General features: G+C 30.5%; 1 protein-coding gene across 3 annotated transcripts; it reads left to right on the top strand.

Moving 5' to 3' along the window:
- Window positions 1–1593: 1593 nt before the first annotated feature.
- On the top strand, window positions 1594–18912 carry LOC115874561 (heparanase-like). 3 transcript variants are annotated; one of them, XM_030889742.1, is made up of 11 exons: window positions 1594–1634; window positions 2853–2899; window positions 2976–3189; window positions 4219–4358; window positions 4418–4591; window positions 12065–12287; window positions 17378–17514; window positions 17567–17745; window positions 18062–18206; window positions 18331–18442; window positions 18525–18912. In XM_030889742.1, exons 1-11 carry the CDS (start codon window positions 1609–1611, stop codon window positions 18688–18690), a joined length of 1563 nt encoding a protein of 520 aa, XP_030745602.1. In that variant the 5' UTR covers window positions 1594–1608; the 3' UTR covers window positions 18691–18912. The 3 variants fall into 3 exon arrangements, with proteins under 3 accessions (XP_030745602.1, XP_030745604.1, XP_030745603.1); XM_030889744.1 differs by lacking the exon at window positions 1594–1634 and adding an exon at window positions 2264–2282; XM_030889743.1 differs by lacking the exon at window positions 1594–1634 and adding an exon at window positions 2543–2703.
- Window positions 18913–20330: the final 1418 nt, after the last annotated feature.

Genomic DNA, 20330 nt, shown 5'->3' with positions numbered 1-20330 from the left:
CATAATATCCGATCTGTCTAAATCATCTGATTGGATATCAAACAGGGAGGTCAGATAAAATCATTATTTCTGTTTGTTATAAAATCGTTCAAATTATTGTTATTTTAAATTCAAGCCGATTTATATTATTTAAAAAATCGAAACTCAAATTAAATTGCTTTTCAACGATATATCACGGTCTTATTTCCTATACCTAAATCTTCTGGTTTCTTCAGTAAAGCCATTAAAAGATAATAATTCTAATATAATTATTACATTTAAAGAAAATCGTTACCATGACAAATATTCAAATTTTATAAGTATCAATTACGTGCTAAATTTCTAAAATTGTCATTGTAACGAAATTCTTGAAATGAAACTATTATAATAGAATTATTAATTTTTAAATAGCTCTACTTAAGAAACCGGAAGGTCTAGGTATAGGAACATCTGTGAGGAACATTATATATCGTTGAAAGGCAATTTTATTATTTTTTTGATTTTTTAAATAATATACATAGGGTTGAACTTAACATAACCAAGATTTGAGCAATCTTATATCAAACGGAAATAAATAATATTTTTGCTCTCCCTGTGTAATATCCAATGGGTTTGTTTAGACAAATCGAATATATTGATTTTCATTAACTTATAGCCTAAATATTACCTTTAAAAATGTTTAATTCATGATTTTACCAATGATTATTCACGATCATGTTTTTGTCCATTTTACACATGTTTTATTTTCATCTGAAAGACTATTAGAGAGGTATAGGTTAGTATAATAGAAAAATTATGAGATATGGAAGTAGTTCCCAAAAACGTAATAATATACTGGGTGTTCGGGGTGTTCCATTTAAAGTAAGAAGATGCTACTACTTTTCAAATGATGCGGCAACACTGTAATGCTGAATTTTTTTAGAAAGATGTGCCTTTATGATTAATGTAAAAAACAAATTTTCAAAAAAATATCACCGGTTCACCATAAGGTACGCGCGCATTGTCCAGAGCCGTACTCGCCGCACGAGTCGCACTTTTTTTTCTTGTCGCGCACTCTGAGCCGTACCGAACACGGCGCACGCGCCTCTTTATTCGCTATTTTGTTTCTTTTTGCTCCTACTACACCCGTATTTGTCAATCGAATTTCTCATCAGTCGCTTCCAGAGTCCTGTCTGTGGTGATAAGCGTGTTTTTTAATATTTCTCGACAATAAATGACGACGAACAAGAAATAATTATTGGCTAATAGAAGAAGAAGAAATCACGAGAACGAATCGAAAGTTATAGGTTCACAATATTGGCAAAAATCCACATTTTTCCATATTTAATTGAGGATGAACTAAAAAATTTTCAATATGAGCCATGAAAAATTTGCGAACTTTCTTAGCATATAGAACTTCTAATCTCTTCGGCCACCTACGCTACGTGGAGTGGAAGGAATTGCGTGTGACGTCAGCAGCACTAGCCGCATTTACCAAAAATCATTCTGGCCCAACCATAGCCCAACAATGCTGGCCGCATTTTCGTCGATGTGACGGTGCGTGCGGCTCTGGTCAGTGTGCGCGTACCTTAAACGTCTAACGTGCCATCGCCGTGAATCACCCTATATAGATTAAAATTTAGCCTAAAAATGTATCTTGTTCAAAAGATAAATAGGTAAATTCAAAAACCAATCCATATAGAATAACATAGGAATTCGGATATTTTTGGAATAAGAATTTTATACCAAATTGAGCCATGAGCTTTTTTCACAAAAAAAATACCCCATGATCGAAAAAAAATGGCGTCCAGTTGGCTTGGAAATGAACATCGATGACATTCCCCATATAATTATACATATAAATTGACAGCGATCTTTATTTCGTAGCCATCGCTGACGTCGTTTTTGACTGAAAGTTTTATGTGGTTTTATGTTTTTCTTGAGTCTGTAAAACAAGGCGGATTTAAAATTTCAAAGAAAACTTGATATGTTTCTTTTTCGGAGCACTCTGTGTTACCTCCTAAACCATAATTACACTTAATTATAAATTATTAGATTAATAGTAATATTGTTATTACCTATCTCTACTATCTTTGATTTTGCACATCAAAAGATATACATTTTGTTTTTAGAACAAAGTTTTATCACTTCCGTGTCACCGTGTAACATACTTTAGATTAAATTTTGTCTATTTCATAGAAAATAGAAAGAATTATTGAAGCATATTTTGCCCAAAATTCAAACAAAATTAAATCTTTTCGGCAAAAATACCATATATTGATAAAAAATATAATTCAAGAAGTCGGACGTTTTTGATAAAATAAGTAAGTATATTATTTCATTATCATTTATCGTTTAAATTTAAATGATAAATCTTTTAATTTATAAATTTCAGTCTATATTTTCATTAGGGTATTACATTTTTGTATATGATTGACCATCCATGTTCTAATCATATCCTAATGTCCAATGTCTAATAAAAATATAAAAAAAATATATATATTTATTATAAAATTTTAATGTCATTTTTTTTTAAAGTTAGGTTAGAAAAACTTTGTTTACATTTATATCATATTTTTAACTCTTTTATTTAAGTTTTTATACCATTATAATTAAATTACAATTAATGTTTCTACTATTATCTAATAATGACTTTAAAATAGTATATTACTTGCTAGTGTTATCTGTGGTATTATTCTGTGCATTCTAGGATAAAACAAAACACATTTTGTTTACAAATTTTCGGTAAAAAATTTAAATCGTTCGAATTTTAATTATTGCATAATTACGTAGAAATCTATCTTATCTATAATCCTTTGTAAATTCTATCTGTTATTTTGAAGTACACTTATATAGAGTAAAAAAAAATACCGCAAAATTTATTCATTTTTTAGGCGGTGTAGAATGAGTGTTGCAAAGCCATCAAAATTCAAAAGTTTAGGTAAGTACGCTATAAAATTGTGATTACTTACAGTATACATATTTCTACTTTATAGAACTGTTTTCTATTTTTTTAGGAAGTATAAAATGTCTAACTTTTTTGGTGACACTATGTCTAGTTTCACTAATGGTAACAGCTCTCGTATTAAGATTTTCAGATTCTGGTACAATTGCGTATACTATTTATATAGATACACAAGGTGACCCGATATATACAGTAAACGACAAGTTCATAAGCTTAGGATTGGATAGTAGCATTTTAACTGAGGGTTTCAAAAATTTTAACATGTCGTAAGTCTTATTTTGAATATTTAGGTGTTACCTATTGACTAGTGTTTAGATTCTTTAAACGACACACCCTGTATATTTATCAGGAAATTAGACTATGTTAATAAATAATCACAAAAATCTCAATTTTTATAAAATTCAATTACAATTTAATAGATCATTTTTTCCATTGCATCAAATTGATTAATCGGTGTATACTTTTACTCTTAAGGTGTATACTTAAGTACATACTAAGAGTTTTAATAATTTTTCTGAGCCACTAAAATATTAAATGTATAATGTATCCTGCGCCTAAAATAAAAAATTTAGGAATTTTGTTTAAGTGCAGACCATAGATGCAGACCTAAAGTATGTATTATTAGGATTTAATTTAACCTCACAGGGCGGTTTAAAAAAGTCTGAGTGGGCCGGGATGATTTTTTTTTAAATGAAACACAAGATAGAACCTAAGATATTATTAAATCAATCTGTTTCGATTTTTAGACAGTATCAAAGATATTAATAAATAAATAAAAAAAAATATTTTTTTCAACCTTTTTTAAAAAAGTATTAAAAATACAAGAACTATCCTGGAATCAAAACTATATTAGGTATTTACTTTGGATGGTCTGTACTTACTTTGCTGTAAATAGCGTAATCTTAAATCATACAGGGTGTTCAAAATTCTACGCCAAACATTGTAAAAAATAAAATAATTTTTCTTCGTTTTTTTTAATGGAACACAATGAACACACAAAAAATGAACATTTTTTGTACGATCGAATAAAACGGTGTCCAGTTGGATGGGAAATGACTATCGATGACATTTCCCATATAAAATGACAGCGATCTTCATTTCATAGCCATCGCGAACGCCGTTGCCGGACCCTGTATACTTAGTTTTGTGCATTTTTGAGAAAATTGTCAAGAGACAAATTAATTTTTTGACAAATATACAGGGTGTCCCAAATAAACTCATGTCAATACTAGAAAAATAAAAAAATTCACAGAAAAAAAACTAGATTACAGGTATATTGGTATATTACATTTTAGAGATCCCGTACTTATCAAAATGATAGGTATTTTGTCTCCAGCTTATCTAAGAATAGGTGGAAATCAAGCTGATCAAATTATTTTTTCTGAAGAGATACTTGAAAACAACGCCAATAATTCCCATAATTTTATATTAACTGGTAAACAGTAAATATTTGAATATTTACCTTTTTTATTTAATTTATTATAATTTTATTAGGTCACGATTGGTCTCGTTTGTATAATTTATCACTCAACTGTAACATAAGTATTATTTTTGATCTGAATTCATTGTTAAGATACGATAACGGTTCATGGAATTCGAAGAATGCGGAAGAAATGATACGATTTTCGGAAAAACACAATTTTATTCTTGATTGGGAACTTGGAAATGGTAGGTGTAATAAAAAGGTGTGAAAATATTTCTTTTACAAACGTCAGTAAAATGTCATTTTAATGGCGCTAGTTGATTCATGTCTTATAGGCTTGGTGCATTCTCCGCCGTTGCTGCCACAATCGGGGAATATTGTAAACAACCGGCATATACACATACACGGATTTAAATAGCGAGTATACGAAAAATATATTATACAGGGTTGTTCACCGCATACGACACGGAGTATTGCAACTAAATGATTAGATTTCTGCAAATTGTAAGTTTTGGGTTCGTCGGTTCGTTGAAGGGCTATTAGAGCTACAATTTAAAAATAATTTTACAAGATATAGAGTGCCCGAAATAAGTAAAAAATACCTATTATAGTTCTTCTTCTTCTTTTTTTATGATGGCTCTGCTACAAGGCAACCGCCAGCTCAATTTGGGAGTGACCAAGATGTTGACTGGCTCTAAACCATATCAAGGCCACTGATTCTTATCTGAGTAAAATGTATAATGGGTAAATTTTAATATAACTAACTTCTATGAAGGTAACCTGTGACCTGTGACTGTAAAATATTATTATTATTAAATTAAATATATAAATGACGTGCTGAAAGGAAGATTATATCACACACAAAGGCACATATAAATAATATATATAATCACCCCGTATATTATTACATTTTTAGTTTCTACGATTAAAATAAAGGTAAATTTTATAAAGGTTTATTATACTTAAACCTTACCGTTTTTGAAATATTTTCAATTTTGTGAAATTGCAGTCAAAATTTTAGGGCTTCATTTCTCCAAGGGTATCAGAGGTTTTAATACTAAATATTTACTGAAGCTTATTTATTGTTCAGTTATTGTGTTGCAATAATAAAAATTATACTACCTTATACAGAGTGTCGAAAATTTTATTTTAAATAATTTACTAGCTTTAAACGGCAATAACTTGTTTAATTTAAATGGAACACCCTGTATATTTTATGAGAATCAGATGCACAATTTAATTGTCTATCAAATTGTATTATACCATGTTTTACCTATCTCTTCAAGTTTCCGTAGAAAATGCATTTTCTTGTAATTTAGAACTCATTTATCAATATACCCATGGAATACTGACATTTTAGATTATTTTTAAAGATATACCAAATTTTTAAAGGATACAGGTATTAATATTGTCGATTCGATATAGTTTGTTTATTTCATTAAAAAATAAAAAAACTGCTTAAATATTTGTTAAAGAGGACCAATTAATATGAATCCAGTATTCAAACTACATTAAATTGACTGTTTGCGTTGATTAATAATAATTGCTCCAAATACTAAAAAACTGAATTTTGTATGTGTATTAGACAGTGGGGTAAAAACTAACACCTTAAAAATGATATTTCATTTTTTGACAAATGCTTATTTATAACAACAGAGACATTCATTTTCATAACTTATTATTATATTGACTTCTGATTCAAATCCACATTTATTTAGAATAATTTATTAACGAACATAGTTAAGTATGTAATTAATTAGTATTTGGGCGGAAATAATGGTGGTCTATTTAATTAATGGTATACTCTTTTATAAAGATTTAAATAATTTTCTTTGTGCATACAAATAGGCTAGTAATATTATCATTTTGCTAAAAACGATAATATTACTAGCCTGTATATTTTGTAGATTTATTGCTTTAAAAACAATCTAAAATGTCAGTATTCCGTGGGTGTGTTGATAAATGAGGTCTAAGTTATAAGAAAATGAATTTTCTACGAAAACTTGAAGGGATAGATAAAAAGTGGTATAATACAATTTGATAGACAATTAAATTGTTCATCTGATTCTCCTAAAATATACGGGGCGTTCCATTTAAATTAAACAAGTTATTGCCGTTTAAATCTAGAAATAATTTAAAATAAATTTTTAGACACTCTGTATGAGGTAGTATTATTTTTATTATTGCAACTAAATATCTGATCAATAAATAGACTTCAGTAAATATTTAGTATTAAAAACTTTCATACCCTTGGAGAAATGAAGCCTTAAAATTTTGACTGCAATTTCACAAAATTGAAAATATTTCAAAAACGGTAAGGTTTAAGTGTAATAAACCTTAATCAAATTTACCTTTATTTTAATCGTAGAAACTAAAAATATAATAATATACAGGGTGTTCCATTTAAAAAAATACAACTTTGATATTTTTTTATTTATTTGGGACACTCTGTATCTTGTAAAAATATTTTTAAATTGTAGCTCTAATAGTCCTTCAACGACTCCAAAACTTACAATTTCTAAAAATCTAATCATTTAGCTACAATACTCCGTGTCGTATGTGGTGAATAACCCTGTATGTATAATACTATATAATTATATACGATATTATTCTACCATTTTTAGATTCTACGATTGAAATGAAGGTAAATTTGATTAAGGTTTATCACACTTACTTAAACCTTACCGTTTTTGAAATATTTTCTATTTTGTGAAATTGCAGTAAAAAAATTAAGGCTTCATTTCTCCAAGGATATCAAAGTTTTTAATATTAGATATTTACTAAAGATTATTTATTGATCAGATATTGTGTTGCAATAATAAAAATGATACTACCTTATACAGAGTGCCCAAAAATTTATATTAAATAATTACTAGCTTTAAACGGCAATAACTTGTTTAATTTAAACGGAACACCCTGTATATTTTACGTGAATCAGATGCACAATTTAATTGTCTATCAAATTGGTATTATACCATTTTTCATCTCTTCGAGTTTTCATAGAAAATGCATTTTGTTATAATTTAGACCTCATTTATCACTATACACATGGAGTATTGACATTTTAGATTTTTTAAAGCGACATATGTACAAAATGTACAGGTGATAAAAATAATAATATTGGCATGTCCATTTCCTTACAAAAAGTAAACTATTAAAATCTTTGTAAAAGGGTAGGTATACCATTTAAATATAATACCATTATGTCCGCCCAAAAATTAGTTAATTATATACCCATACGTTTTAATTAAAAAATTATTCTAAATAAATGTGGCTTTGACTCAGAAATCAATCTAATAATAAGTTATGAAAATGAAGGTCTCTGTTGTTATAATATCATAAGCCTTCGTCAAAAATTGAAATAAAATTATAAGGTGTTTCTTTTTACCACACTGTCTAATACACATACAAAATTCAGTTTTTTAGTATTTGGAGCAATTATTAATCAACGTAAACAGTTAATGTAGTCCTCTCAAAAAATATTTAAACATTTTTTTAAATTTTTTAATGAAATAAACGAACTATATCAACAATATTAGTATCTGTACTGTTTGAAAATTTGTTACATCTTTAAAAATAATCTAAAATGTCAAAATACCATGGATATAGTGATAAATGAGGTATAAATAATAAGAAAATTAATTTTCTACGAAAACTAGAAGAGATACATAAAGAATGGTATAATACAGTTTGATAGACAATTAAATTGTGCATCTGATTCACTTAAAATATTTAGGGTGTTCCATTTAAATTAAACAAGTTATTGCCGTTTAAATCTAGTAATTATTTAATAAAAATGTTTGGACACTCTGTATACGGTAGTGTAATTTTTATTATTGCAACGCAATATCTGATCAATAAATAATAATCTTCAGCAAATATTTAGTATTAAAACCTTTGATACCCTTGGAGAAATAAAGCCTTAAATTTTTTACTGCATTCATGCCGGGTGCGTCTCAAAAGTGGCTCACCCCTATAACTTTTTTATTTTTTCAGATAAAAAAACGAAATTTGGTATGTTAGTATATGACATAAATTGGGATTGATTGACGTATTCAATTGTTTTTGATCACTTTCTGTTTCACCGGAAATGACTAAAACTTTTGATTTTTAAATGGCACCCTCGGTATTTTATAACTTTATTTGATAGAAAATGACATTCTGAATAAAATGACATATCATATGTCAACTTTTGACATTTTCGCTTAATAAAAAATCGTATTTTAAAATTCAATCTAGAGTGCCATGGCTATGTCAAAAACACTAATTCTTAATCAAGAAGCCTTGGAAAAATAGATTTGACTATCTAATGTTTTTAGTGTCTTATCCTGGCCAGTTAGAAGATGCTCAAATCGTATTTTTAACCATATCTCAATTTTTTCAAATGGAAGGAGGGTGGCTCATTAGCATATTTGGAAAAAACATTTTTTTACGAATACTTTGATACCACACACTTGGCATTTCGAGTAGTGATGGGCATAACTGTAATTTTTAGATAACAGTTGAAACTGTTATAGTTATTTATAAAAAAAAACAGCTTAGAAATGAGTCGCCTAGTTTCAAAACACGACATATCCACAAAAGTCAAATGTTGAGAAATTGGAAAAAACTGTTTTAGAGTTGTTAAAAAGTAAATATAAAGTCAATATTTTATTGCCAGGAAATGATAAGATTTGTCGCAGTTTGCAAAGTATATATGATGTTAGGTTGTAAAGAACTAGAAGACGAATCCATTATCATATATAACTCATTTTTCTCGAAAAATGGATTTGTCGGGTTTTGAAACTAGGCGACTGAAATAACAGGTTTCTTTATTTTATTGCTAAATATCTGAAAGAGTATGGGCGGTCACTGCCAGGCGTATTAACGCAGTGGCAAGTTGCAACAATGACGTGCTCGGTGGTAGTATTTCCAGGGTGTCAAAACATTTCTAAATATCGATTGTTATCTAAAATACCTCTCTAAAACGGTGGTTGTTTACAAACAAGCGCTGTTTACAAATTGCGATATAAAAAAGCCAAAATTCCGCCACTCGTCTATACCTATACATTCCGATCTACCTACGCCCTGTCCCTCGATCCGCCTGAATTGCAGTACAGAGTGCATCTCACTCGACGGGCGAGATGCTCTTAGTTATGATTTTACCATTTGCGGTCAAAAAATAGCAATATAAGAAAATGTGTAGTATATTCTTCATAAGTAAACCAACTACACACTAGAGTTCGAATTAATTTTACACTTAAACTAGCGTGTACCCGCGACTTCGTTCGCTTCGAATTAATAATTTGTAATGGTGATGATAAAGCAAAGCAAGAATTTCCATTAACATACGAACTGGATAAAATTTTCTCACATTTGCCAAAAATAAGCTTTAAACGTCGAGCAGTTTAAGCAGAATCGTGGTTAATCAATTACTCAACTTTTCGGAACACCCTGTATAATTTTTTAAAAAATTTTCAAATATGTAAAAAAACAAAATAAATTATGCGTGTCCAAGCGTTTTCCCGAAAGCCTAACCGTTTTTTAAATAACAAATATTGTAATATTTGAGGGGCGTTTTCACCCTCTTGGAATTTGAGATTCGAGAAACCTCTCCTTATCGAACTTCAACCCCACAGTCAATCCGTTTGCCAAGAATCAGCTTTAAACGTCAAGCAGTTTAAGCAAAATCGTGATTACTCCTTTGTCATATTTTATGAAACACCCTGTATATATTTTTAAAAAATCTTAAAATATGTAAAACAACAAAATAAAATATACGTGTTTAAGAGTTTTTCCGAAAAACTCACCGGTTTTTAAATAAAAAATATTCTAATATTTGAGGGTAGTTTCACCCCCTTAGAATTCGAGTTTCGAAAAATCCCTTCTTATCGAACCTCTACACCCTAAAGTCAATCCGTTTTCCAAAAATCAGCTTTTTACGTCAAGGGCTTTAAGCAGGATCGTGATTAATCAATCACCAGATTTTTCAAAACACCCTGTATACATTTTTAAAAAATCTTAAAATATTATTCTGAAAATTTTTCAGAATAAATAAATACCTAAATATTGAAACTTAATAAGTAAGTACTGAAACATACAGCGCCATAATATCTCGACCTCCGCCCGTTATGCTCGTAACAGGTTGAAAAACAATGTATCTAAAACAACTGATGCGTTATTCTCCAACCTGTTTCGAACCTCCATCGACAATCGACCGATGCAGCAGCGTTACTTTCCCACTCCGATTATCTCGACCGCCGCTCTGTTATGCTCGTAACAGGTTACAAAACAACGTATCTAAAATGACTGCTTCTCCAACCCGTTGCGAGCCTCCATCGACAATCGACCGATGCAGAAGCGTTCCTTTCCCACTTCTGTTATCTCGACCGCCAGGCGTTATGCCCGCAACTGTTTTAAAAAAGCTGCTTCTTTTATATCCTATTATTTTTAAGCTGTTGCAAGCCCCACACGACCATCGACCGATGCAGTTACGTCCGCCGCGCCGCGCCGTAGCGCATTCCCCACTCCGTTGTCCGTTGTATCTCGCCGCCTGTATCGATGGTTGTCGAAATAACATGTTTTCCATCCATAATCCATACTAGTTGTTTTTTGGAATTGTTTCGAGGAGCATCGAATTTCGTGGCGGTGCAGAGCGCCGACTTCGTTTCACGAACAGTCGATCTCTGCGTATCGTTATTTTATATCTGTTATTTTTTAAAAGTAGTAACGGTTGCGTTATGTTATTTCTAAATAATTGTTATAAAATAACAGATAGTTAAATAACAACCCATCACTAATTTCGAGTCAAATTCTCATTATGAACCGCATGTTATAATTTAAAATAAGCCATTTACGAAAATGTCAAAAGCTGACATATGATGTGTCATTCTATTCGGAGTGTTGTTTTCTATCGAATAAAGTAGAAAAACACTGAGGGTGCCATTTAAAAATCAGAAGTTGTAGTCATTTCCGGTGAAACAGGAAGTGACCGAAAACAATTGAATACGTCAATCAACCCTAATTTATGTCATATACTAACATACCAAATCTCGTTTTTTTAACTGAAGAAATAAAAAAGTTATAGGGGTGAGCCACTTTTGAGACGGACCCAGTATATAATGGGCACTTTGTTTACTCACTTGTTTCGTCGAGCTACTTGAATCCAATTTTGCTTTTGACCAAATCGGTGTGAGAAGTTGTGAAGCTATAAAATGTTGTTTAGGAAGAGTTGAAAATCCGGGAAAGTTGAGTTATTGAATGTGATTGCACCCAAAAACCACGTAATTACGCCCTCCTTTATGTATTAACATTTTTTCTACAATTTTTTTAACAATTGAAATTGTCACAACACAAAGCGACGCCCAATTTAGATTCTTTTTCAATTAATTTTTACTACCTGAAACAGCGTTACATCACACAAACCTCGTAGCTGAGTGTTTTATAGTTTCAATAACTGCACTATTAAAAACTAGAATACCTAAATATTATGGCAAAGCCTCGATTTTAATATTATTTCTATGCGATCAACATCGGAACTGTTTAAAATACAGAGTGAAAACTTCTAACTTTTACCGTATCGAGCGCTGCGGTCGTAATTTTTAAAATCAACTGAAGACTTAGACTTTTACTAACGGCTGTAGAAAAAATAATGTTTGATATACACTGTAAAAACAAAGCTTACAGAAGTTTTCATTCTGTAAACTTTGGTAAAAGTAATTTTACTGGATTTTTTTTAGAACCTAACTCATACGAACACAAATTTGATACTTACGTAAACGCTACTCAATTGGGTATAGATTATATAGCATTGAGGGATATTTTGAATAAAACGGAATTATATAAAAATTCGTATTTGGTGGGACCATCAACGACCAGACTGAGAACAACAGAGATAGAGGATTATTTTAGGGATTTTTTGGTAGCCGGTGAACAAGCTGTTAGTGCTATAACTTGGCATCAGTAAGTGATGTATATTATTCATCAAATAATCAAGCTTTTTTATTTATTTAGTTATACCGATCTGGTCATTGAAACTGCGTGGTCTGGATTTTAACGTGTAAAACAGTGATGGCGACAGCTTAATGGAAAATCAAATGTATTAAAAAGAGATAAAAGTTGGGTTGATAAATTTCTTCTAAGGTATTGCCGGTTTTTGCATCAAAATTTCAAACCCCATAAGTACGCGTTTATGAAAAATATTGCATCTAGGGTTGGAACTTTAGTTTTATAATTAGTTACTTATTCTACAGAGCTGTAATAGGTTATATTTAGCTTAGATAAATATATTATCTTCATTTCAGTAGTATACATGAAAATTTTTAAAATAGTTTATTTTTTTCTTCGCACATTTTCCTACAAACGTAAAAACCGGCAACACTGTATGCCGCTTTATATTTTGTCTGTCTGTATGTCAACCGCTCATTTATATTTATCTCTGTCGCATGCATTAAAATACAGACCACGCAGATGAAGTGACCAGGGCTAGTATAGAAGCATACAAGATGTTTCCAGTGGCGGCTCGTGGTTATTATTGTAGGAAGGTCAATATCTAAAAATATTGCGTCGATTTTTTAAGACGCGCCCTCGGACGCGCCCAAATTTATTTGGTTTCTTACAGGGTACTTGTACCTTTAGTTAAAGGAAAATAAATATAAATTCTCTTAAAATGAAACCTACTCTTGCATTTTTAAGCAGGTGGTCTAGTGCCATTTCACTAAAAATCCAGTCAATGTTCTTTACACAAATTTTCCACGGTAGGGTTTAAAATACACCTAAATAATAATGTAACAAAAATATAAATGTGTATACAGGGTGTCCCAGGCTGAGCGTGCATTAGAAGTTTCTAAAGATCCACGACATCTAGCTCGGAGATTTTTTGCACATCATAGTTTCACAACGAGATCTATCGATTACAATTATTTTCAATATGGCGGCACTTCCGGAAATACCGGAAGTTGACAGCAACTTTCTTATTTTAAATGGATGCCCCCATTTTTTATTACATACTTAAATTCTCTGTAAAATTCCATGAATATTGATGTTAAACACTCTATATCTAATATTAACCGTTTTTGAGAAAAAAATATTTGAAATGTTTGGACGAAAAAAGCTACCTGTCAAAAAAAATTGTATAGCTTAAAAGTTAAATTTAGTGATTACCACAGCCACTGTGATATAAAGAGAAGACATGTGGCTATTTTCATCACCATTGTTCAAGTGTCATATTATAATGGCGGTAGCTGTCATGGAAATGAGCGATTAAAAAACTATCATAAATCATTTTTTTCAAATCCACTTTTTTTATTTCACTAATGAAAAGGTTTTTCAATTCGTTACTTTTTAACTATACATGTTCCTATACCTAAAATAAATCGTTTTTAAGTTATTTAAGATTTAATAGGAAAACGTCTATTTTCTTTATTTTATCTACGTTTCTTTGACATTAAGTGTCAAACGGTCAGACAATTTATTTCCCTCTGTAAAAAAACGAATTATTTCAATTTCCTATATTATAAATACTGCCTGCTTAAGAGTTTAAAAAGTGTATTTATAAAAATATATCTCGTATTTTCGCTCTTTAGCGATATCTAAAGTTGGTATTATTAATAATATTCCGTATGATGGAAAAAAAAACAGCGCACAGTTGGCTCGGAAATGATGCTGCTTTTTGAACAAAGCGTTACAATATGATATGGCCAGATCTGTTGTTTTACATCACTTGACGTTTAAGGTCATAGGAATAGGTTAAAATCAAGAAAAATATACGCTTTAAAACCAAATCTTAAATATCTTAAAAACGATTTATTTTAGGTATGGGAACATGTATAGTTAAAAAGTAACGAATTGAAAAGCATTTTCACTAGCGAAATAAAAAAAGTGGGTTTCCATTTGAAAAAAATGATTTATGATAATTTTTTAATCGCTCAATTTTATGACAGCTGCGGCCATTATTTTATGACATTCGAAAAATTACATTTTTGAAATAGATAGCCACATGTTTCCTCTAAAGGGGGGGCTGTGGTAATCACTAAATTTGACGTTCAGGCTATACACATATTTTTGACAGGCAGTTTTTTTCGTTCAAAAAATTTAAATATTTTTTTTCTCAAAAACGGTCAATGTTAAATATAGTGTGTTTAATATCAAAATTCATTAAATTTTACAGAGAATTCAAGTATGTAATAAAAAATGGGGGTACCCATTTAAAATAAGAAAGTTGCTGTCAACTTCCGGTATTTCGGGAAGTGCCGCCATATTGAAAATATTTTTAATCGATAGATCTCGTTATGAAACTATGATGTGCAAAAAATCTCCGAGTTAGATGTTGTAGTTCTCTAGAAGCTACTAATGCACGCTCAGCCTGGGACACTCTGTATATACATGGAAAGTAAATTTCTTGCAGTTTTTAATTATATAATAAAAAGAGTTTCTTGCCTTGAACTGCTAATATAGAAATTAATTCCACGCTGTGTTCGACACATGGTACAAAGAATACAAGGTATGATCGATAGCGGCTCCAATTTCGTTCAGTTCGCGCATACCACCTGTGACGTCACTAGGAAAATAATGAATAAATAAAAAATAAAGAAAGTTGACAGGAGATCTGCATTTTTTGGGGTTATGGTTAAGAATTGTTTATTTTTAAGACTTTTTAGTTCGTTTAATTTAATAATTACTAAAACCAGCAGTTCCAAAAATATATTTAAAAATAATAATTATCTATTAACATGGATTTGGACGATAGGTAAGAATACTAAATTTATTTCTATATTCGGTATAAAATTGTTTATTAGGTTTTTTAGTTTGCGATGTTTATGGTAAATAATTTTTTATGTTCATTGCCTCTGAATTCACATGAGGACAGAGATGAGGATATCTATGGAAAAGTAACCACAAGAGGAATTGTTACATCATTTAAAAAATGTTGGGAATTATATTGTTTCCCATCGAAAAGTAGAAAATGCCAATGCAGATGAATGTATTGTAATTGTGATAGAAGTAATTCCAAGGGTGAAGTTTATTATAATTAGTGACCTGTGCTTCTTTTCATATGTAGATGTTTCAGGTTTTGAGAATAAATTGGTTGAACGAAACCCAAAATTTAGAAGTATTTGCATACCCAGAATATGCTCATCAAGGATTATATAGCTCAAATTTCCTTTGATCCTAGGCAATTATTCAATGCAAATTAACTTTTTAAGTGTGTGACTGAAATATTAAATAGTTTACATTGGTATATCACTGTAACAATATATTACTTTTAGGTACAATTAGGGCCAGATACATTTCAAAAAGTAGAATATTATTTTATATTAAATGAGGTATTGTACCAACAATCAATTTATATTAATACCGCAGATTAAAAAATAACAGAATAAATAGTTCTTTCTTTTATACTACAAAAATAAACTATAGAATACAACAGTATTTAAAAAAAAACAGTTATGTCCCGCCGAGATTCGAACTCCGGTCTCTCGCTTCCTAGCCCAACTCCTTACGCACTGCTCCACAGTAACTTGCTTAGCGATAATTCAATGACGGTATATAAACAAAAAAACAGGTTTATAACAATACCTTGACGATTTGAACTGGCGCGCGGAGCGTGCTGACCAATAGCGCCTGTTATCACCTGTGACGTAGCGACCAACCGGCGCAATATCATACCTTGTATTCTTTGTACCATGTGTTCGACATAATGTGGATCAACCTGCTCTCACTACCGGTTTCGGGGCCCTACCCTATCATCAGGTGAGCTTGGGTATTTCCACAATATGTCGAGCACAGCGCAGAGTATATAAACACGACTTGTCGTAAAGTAGCGGTAAGATATAAGTCCCGCATCGCGAGATAGCGGCCTGCGTGCAATGGTAGTACTTTCGTACCACCGAGGCACAACTATCGATAGTAAATAAAGGCTTTTTTCGGCTAGCCCAAATTATATAATGGAAAGTAAATTTCTTTCAGTTTTTAGGTATATAAAAAAATTATATAAGAGTTTCTTGGCCTTGAACTGCTAATATAGAAATTAATTCCACGCTGTGTTCGACATAATGTGGATCAACCTGCTCTCACTACCGGTTTCGGGGCCCTACCCCATCATCAGGTGAGCTTGGGAATTCTGTATATACATATACACAATTCTAAAGTTTTATTTCATATTTTTTTTATATTTTAAGTCAGTGCGGCGTTCTTTCTCTAAACGTTTTTCGAGATTTAAGCAATTATTGTTTTCTTTTAACCGCACGATTTTACAAACTAAACACCATGTTGTGTATTTTAAAATATCTAGTCCAGAATCAGTCAACCACAGTTCATCATTTATCCATAACCAGAAATTATGAATTATTACCTACACAAATTTCGCGCTACACCTCAAACACTCGGCAACTAAAACTAGATGGGATTTTTTTCGATATTAAAAAAAAATAAATATTGCTTTATATTGACTAAACCAAACATTAAACGCTATAAACGATACAAAAATATAAACTATATCTATCGCACCTTAACCCATTATATTTTATATACCTAGTTTACCTTACCTTGTTGGCGTCACGAGCCTCGGCATTTGGAGTTTAATACGTGCAAAACATAGCGGGAACGAAGGACAAAATGAAATTTTGACCACCAGTAGAGAAAATGGGTAAAATAAAACGTTTTCAAGCGAAAATTGGACAAATTGATGATTTTTGGGAATAGTTTTGAATATCTTAGGATAAAAAAAGTGATTTACAAAAAGTATAATTTAAATAAGTTTTTTCTATTTTTTTTTTCTGTTTTTTTTTGCGGGTGGGCATTGACCATTTGACCTTATGATTAAGCCGCCACTGGCAGTTTCTTAAATGTGTGCAAGTACATATTTTAACAAGTTGATCCCAGAAACACAGCCATAGTTTTTTTTATGAAAAAAATTGTTGAATTGTGAAAAAATTGAAGTGACAAACTAGAAAATATGTTTTTTTTTCGTTGAGATCTATCAACTGTTAAAATGCTTGCACTTATTTATGTTACACTCGTTATAGTTATTTTGTAGTAATTATATATTTCAGCTATTACTTTGGTGGTGTAAACGCTACTCCTGAACAATTTTTGGATCCTGACATTTTCGATTACTTAAAATGCCATATAATAAAAGTTAAAAATATTATTAACGAATTAGATATAAAGTATAAGCCTACTTGGTTAGGTAAACCCTTTACGAATTTTCTTATTATTAGAAATGTAGTAAATCATTTTAGGGGAAACATCTTCTGCCTGGCATGGTGGAGCTCCAGACCTCTCTGATAGATTTATTGGGAGTTTTATTTGGATGGATAAACTAGGTTTAAGCTCAAAAATGGGAGTTGATCTGTTAGTGAGGCAAAGTATTTTTGGAGGAAATTATTCTTTAATTGATGATAACTACTATCCAAACCCTGTTAGTTAAAAATAAGTATATCAGACAAATAATATAAATAGACTAGACTAACACTATTCTAGAGTTGCCAGTATTTTTTTAATTTCTTTTTTTTTAATTTAATTTCAAAGTTATAACTCACTTATTATCAATTTATTTTAAAATAGCAAAGGGAAAATATTTTTCTTTTTTTGAAATCAAACTAAACTATAAACAGGTTCGTTTACATTTTGCTTGTGTATGTTGATTCAAAACAAATCAGTTAATGTATATGGTTAGTCTATCTTTTATATGTGTCTGTGATAATCACTATATAATATATTTAATGCTCTTACAGGATTGGTGGTTAAGTGTATTGTATAATACATTTGTAGGACCACAAGTGATTGATACAAAAACAGATGGAGATGCTAGAATTAGGCTATATGCTCATTGTGCCAAAAGAAATATACTATGGCTAGAATCAAATTCGGTAGTTGTAAGTAAGTACCATATTATCAAATAAAAACGTCGTCATGGTAAGCTTAAAATTAACGTTTTTGTTCGAACTGGCTATAATTGAAGTTCCTCTTTATTGGATGTCGTATTTTACGGTGAAATTTTTAGTTTTTGGTGTAAATCTTAGTGATAAAGAAGGAACTGTATCTATTGAAGAACTGAAATCTGAAGAGTTGATGTATGTTTATCAACTGACTGCGGCAGATACTTTGTATTCTCAGTAAGTTGATTGATTCAGTTAGATTAAGTTGTTTATGTTGTTTAAAACATGTTTTTTTATATATTTTTTTATTAATTTATAGGGAAGTTCATTTGAATGGTGAACCCCTTTTATTATTACCAAACACAACGTTACCAGTTTTTGAACCAAAGATCATGCCTAAGGAGAAAGAAGTTACCATAGCTCCGTATTCTATTACTTTTTGGATTTTGCCAAATTCAAATGTCAAAGCTTGTCAAGATGTGTGACATTTTTACATAGCTATCCCAAGTGATTGAAATTGTTAGCTCTTCTGATTTTGCTCATAATAAATTGAGACATCAAAACGAGATGAGCAATACATATGAATTTTCTCTAAATGTTTTCTAATTTTTGGATTATGTATCTCAAAATAAATAAAAATATATAAAGTAGGTTACGTGTTGGTAATACATTTTTATAATAAAACGCATAATATATAATTTCATAAACTGGTTTTATTCCAAATAATGTTTGATAGAAGGTATCCAATATATTTTCCAATAAAATTTTTAGTAAAAGGTTCGACATATTTATTTATAAGGCAATACAAAAACTCGAAAATTTAGTTCTTAAAAGAACTGTTTGTGCTCAAAAGTACAATAATTAAAAAAGGACTATGAAAATAGGCAAAAAACGAGAATTACTCACAAAGATTCAACAACAACACGATATTATACAAAATAATCACTGACATTAGGATAATTGTCAAACAATAAACGACAACCTTGATGAAAACGGCGTAATGTGACCAACATAGCGATAATAAAATTCGGTTTAAACTAATTTTTGCAGCTTTAATCTAAATAATATATCTGTTACAATCATTCGCTCTATAAAGTAAAATGAATAGCTGCTCGGTACCTTAAATTATACAACAAATTTAAAAATTTTTGCCAAAATTTAATTTAGTCAGGTTTGTAGACTTTAGTGTCAATGTCGATATTGATTGATGACGTGCATCGGAAAATGTTTTGCGATTACAATAGTTATATAGATACTTCGCCGCTTACGTTCGATTTTTAACCTTCTTTTAAGTGCCCTCATCAAAATGAGTCATAATTATGGAAGCATTTCTTTTTCATTTGAACACTGGAGTTGATTGAAATATGGTAACTTTTTACATTGAAAATTATGTCTATTTCACAAATAATAACAAAGTCAAAACCAGCTAACTAGATTTACATGAGGAAAAAGAAAAATTTAAAAAAAGGCTCTTTCACTATATTTTGGAATTAGCATAATTGAATAAAGCAATTAATTCTAGAATTTTCTGCTATCTCACTTTCGAAAAATTTGAAGTCGTTCTTAAGAAAATAAATAAAAACAAAAAAGCCCAGAATAAAAACCGCACTTTATTTTCAATACGTCACACCTGGCATGTTGAAAAGCGGCAACACAGGCGCGGCCTGGCCACCATGCTGACCAACCACCACCTTCACACAAGGCCGTTCAACCTTTTCCAATATGGCGGAGATAGAAGTGCTCTATTTTAAAACCTGTTTTATTTCCAAATAGACATTTTTCACACAAATGTCGGGTTGTGATACAGGGTGTCTAAAGTTCTCCACATAAGTATGGAATTTTTTGTATTATTACTTTTATGAAAACATCAGTTAGTTACTTTTTATAAAAAGTCTGCTTTCTCAGAAAATAGGTAGTGTTAAAATATTCAAAGTTGAGGTAGCATATATAGGGTGTTCAAAATATCGGAAAAAGAAATAACCAGAAATATATGACAGAAAATAGCAATGTAAACTAAGTATTCAATTGCAAACACTTACTGACTTAACTACCATATTTTAGAATTTACTGAACGTTTGATAAATATATTCGATTATGGACAGTATAGGAAGTTACTTGTCTTAGT

Source organism: Sitophilus oryzae, unplaced genomic scaffold (assembly GCF_002938485.1).
Source record: "Sitophilus oryzae breed Bouriz unplaced genomic scaffold, Soryzae_2.0 scaffold_1297_pilon_pilon, whole genome shotgun sequence".
NCBI lineage: Eukaryota > Metazoa > Arthropoda > Insecta > Coleoptera > Curculionidae > Sitophilus > Sitophilus oryzae.
The sequence above is the reverse complement of the archived record's forward strand: the minus strand, read 5'-3'. Positions and strand labels throughout refer to the sequence as shown.

Coding starts and splice junctions, on each gene's coding strand:
- LOC115874561 (XM_030889742.1), top strand. CDS start 1,609: ATGTATCTTGTTCAAAAGATAAATAG. Junction 3,190..4,218: donor TTCAAAAATTTTAACATGTC/GTAAGTCTTATT, acceptor ATTACATTTTAG/AGATCCCGTACTTATCAAAA. Junction 18,443..18,524: donor GCAGATACTTTGTATTCTCA/GTAAGTTGATTG, acceptor ATTAATTTATAG/GGAAGTTCATTTGAATGGTG.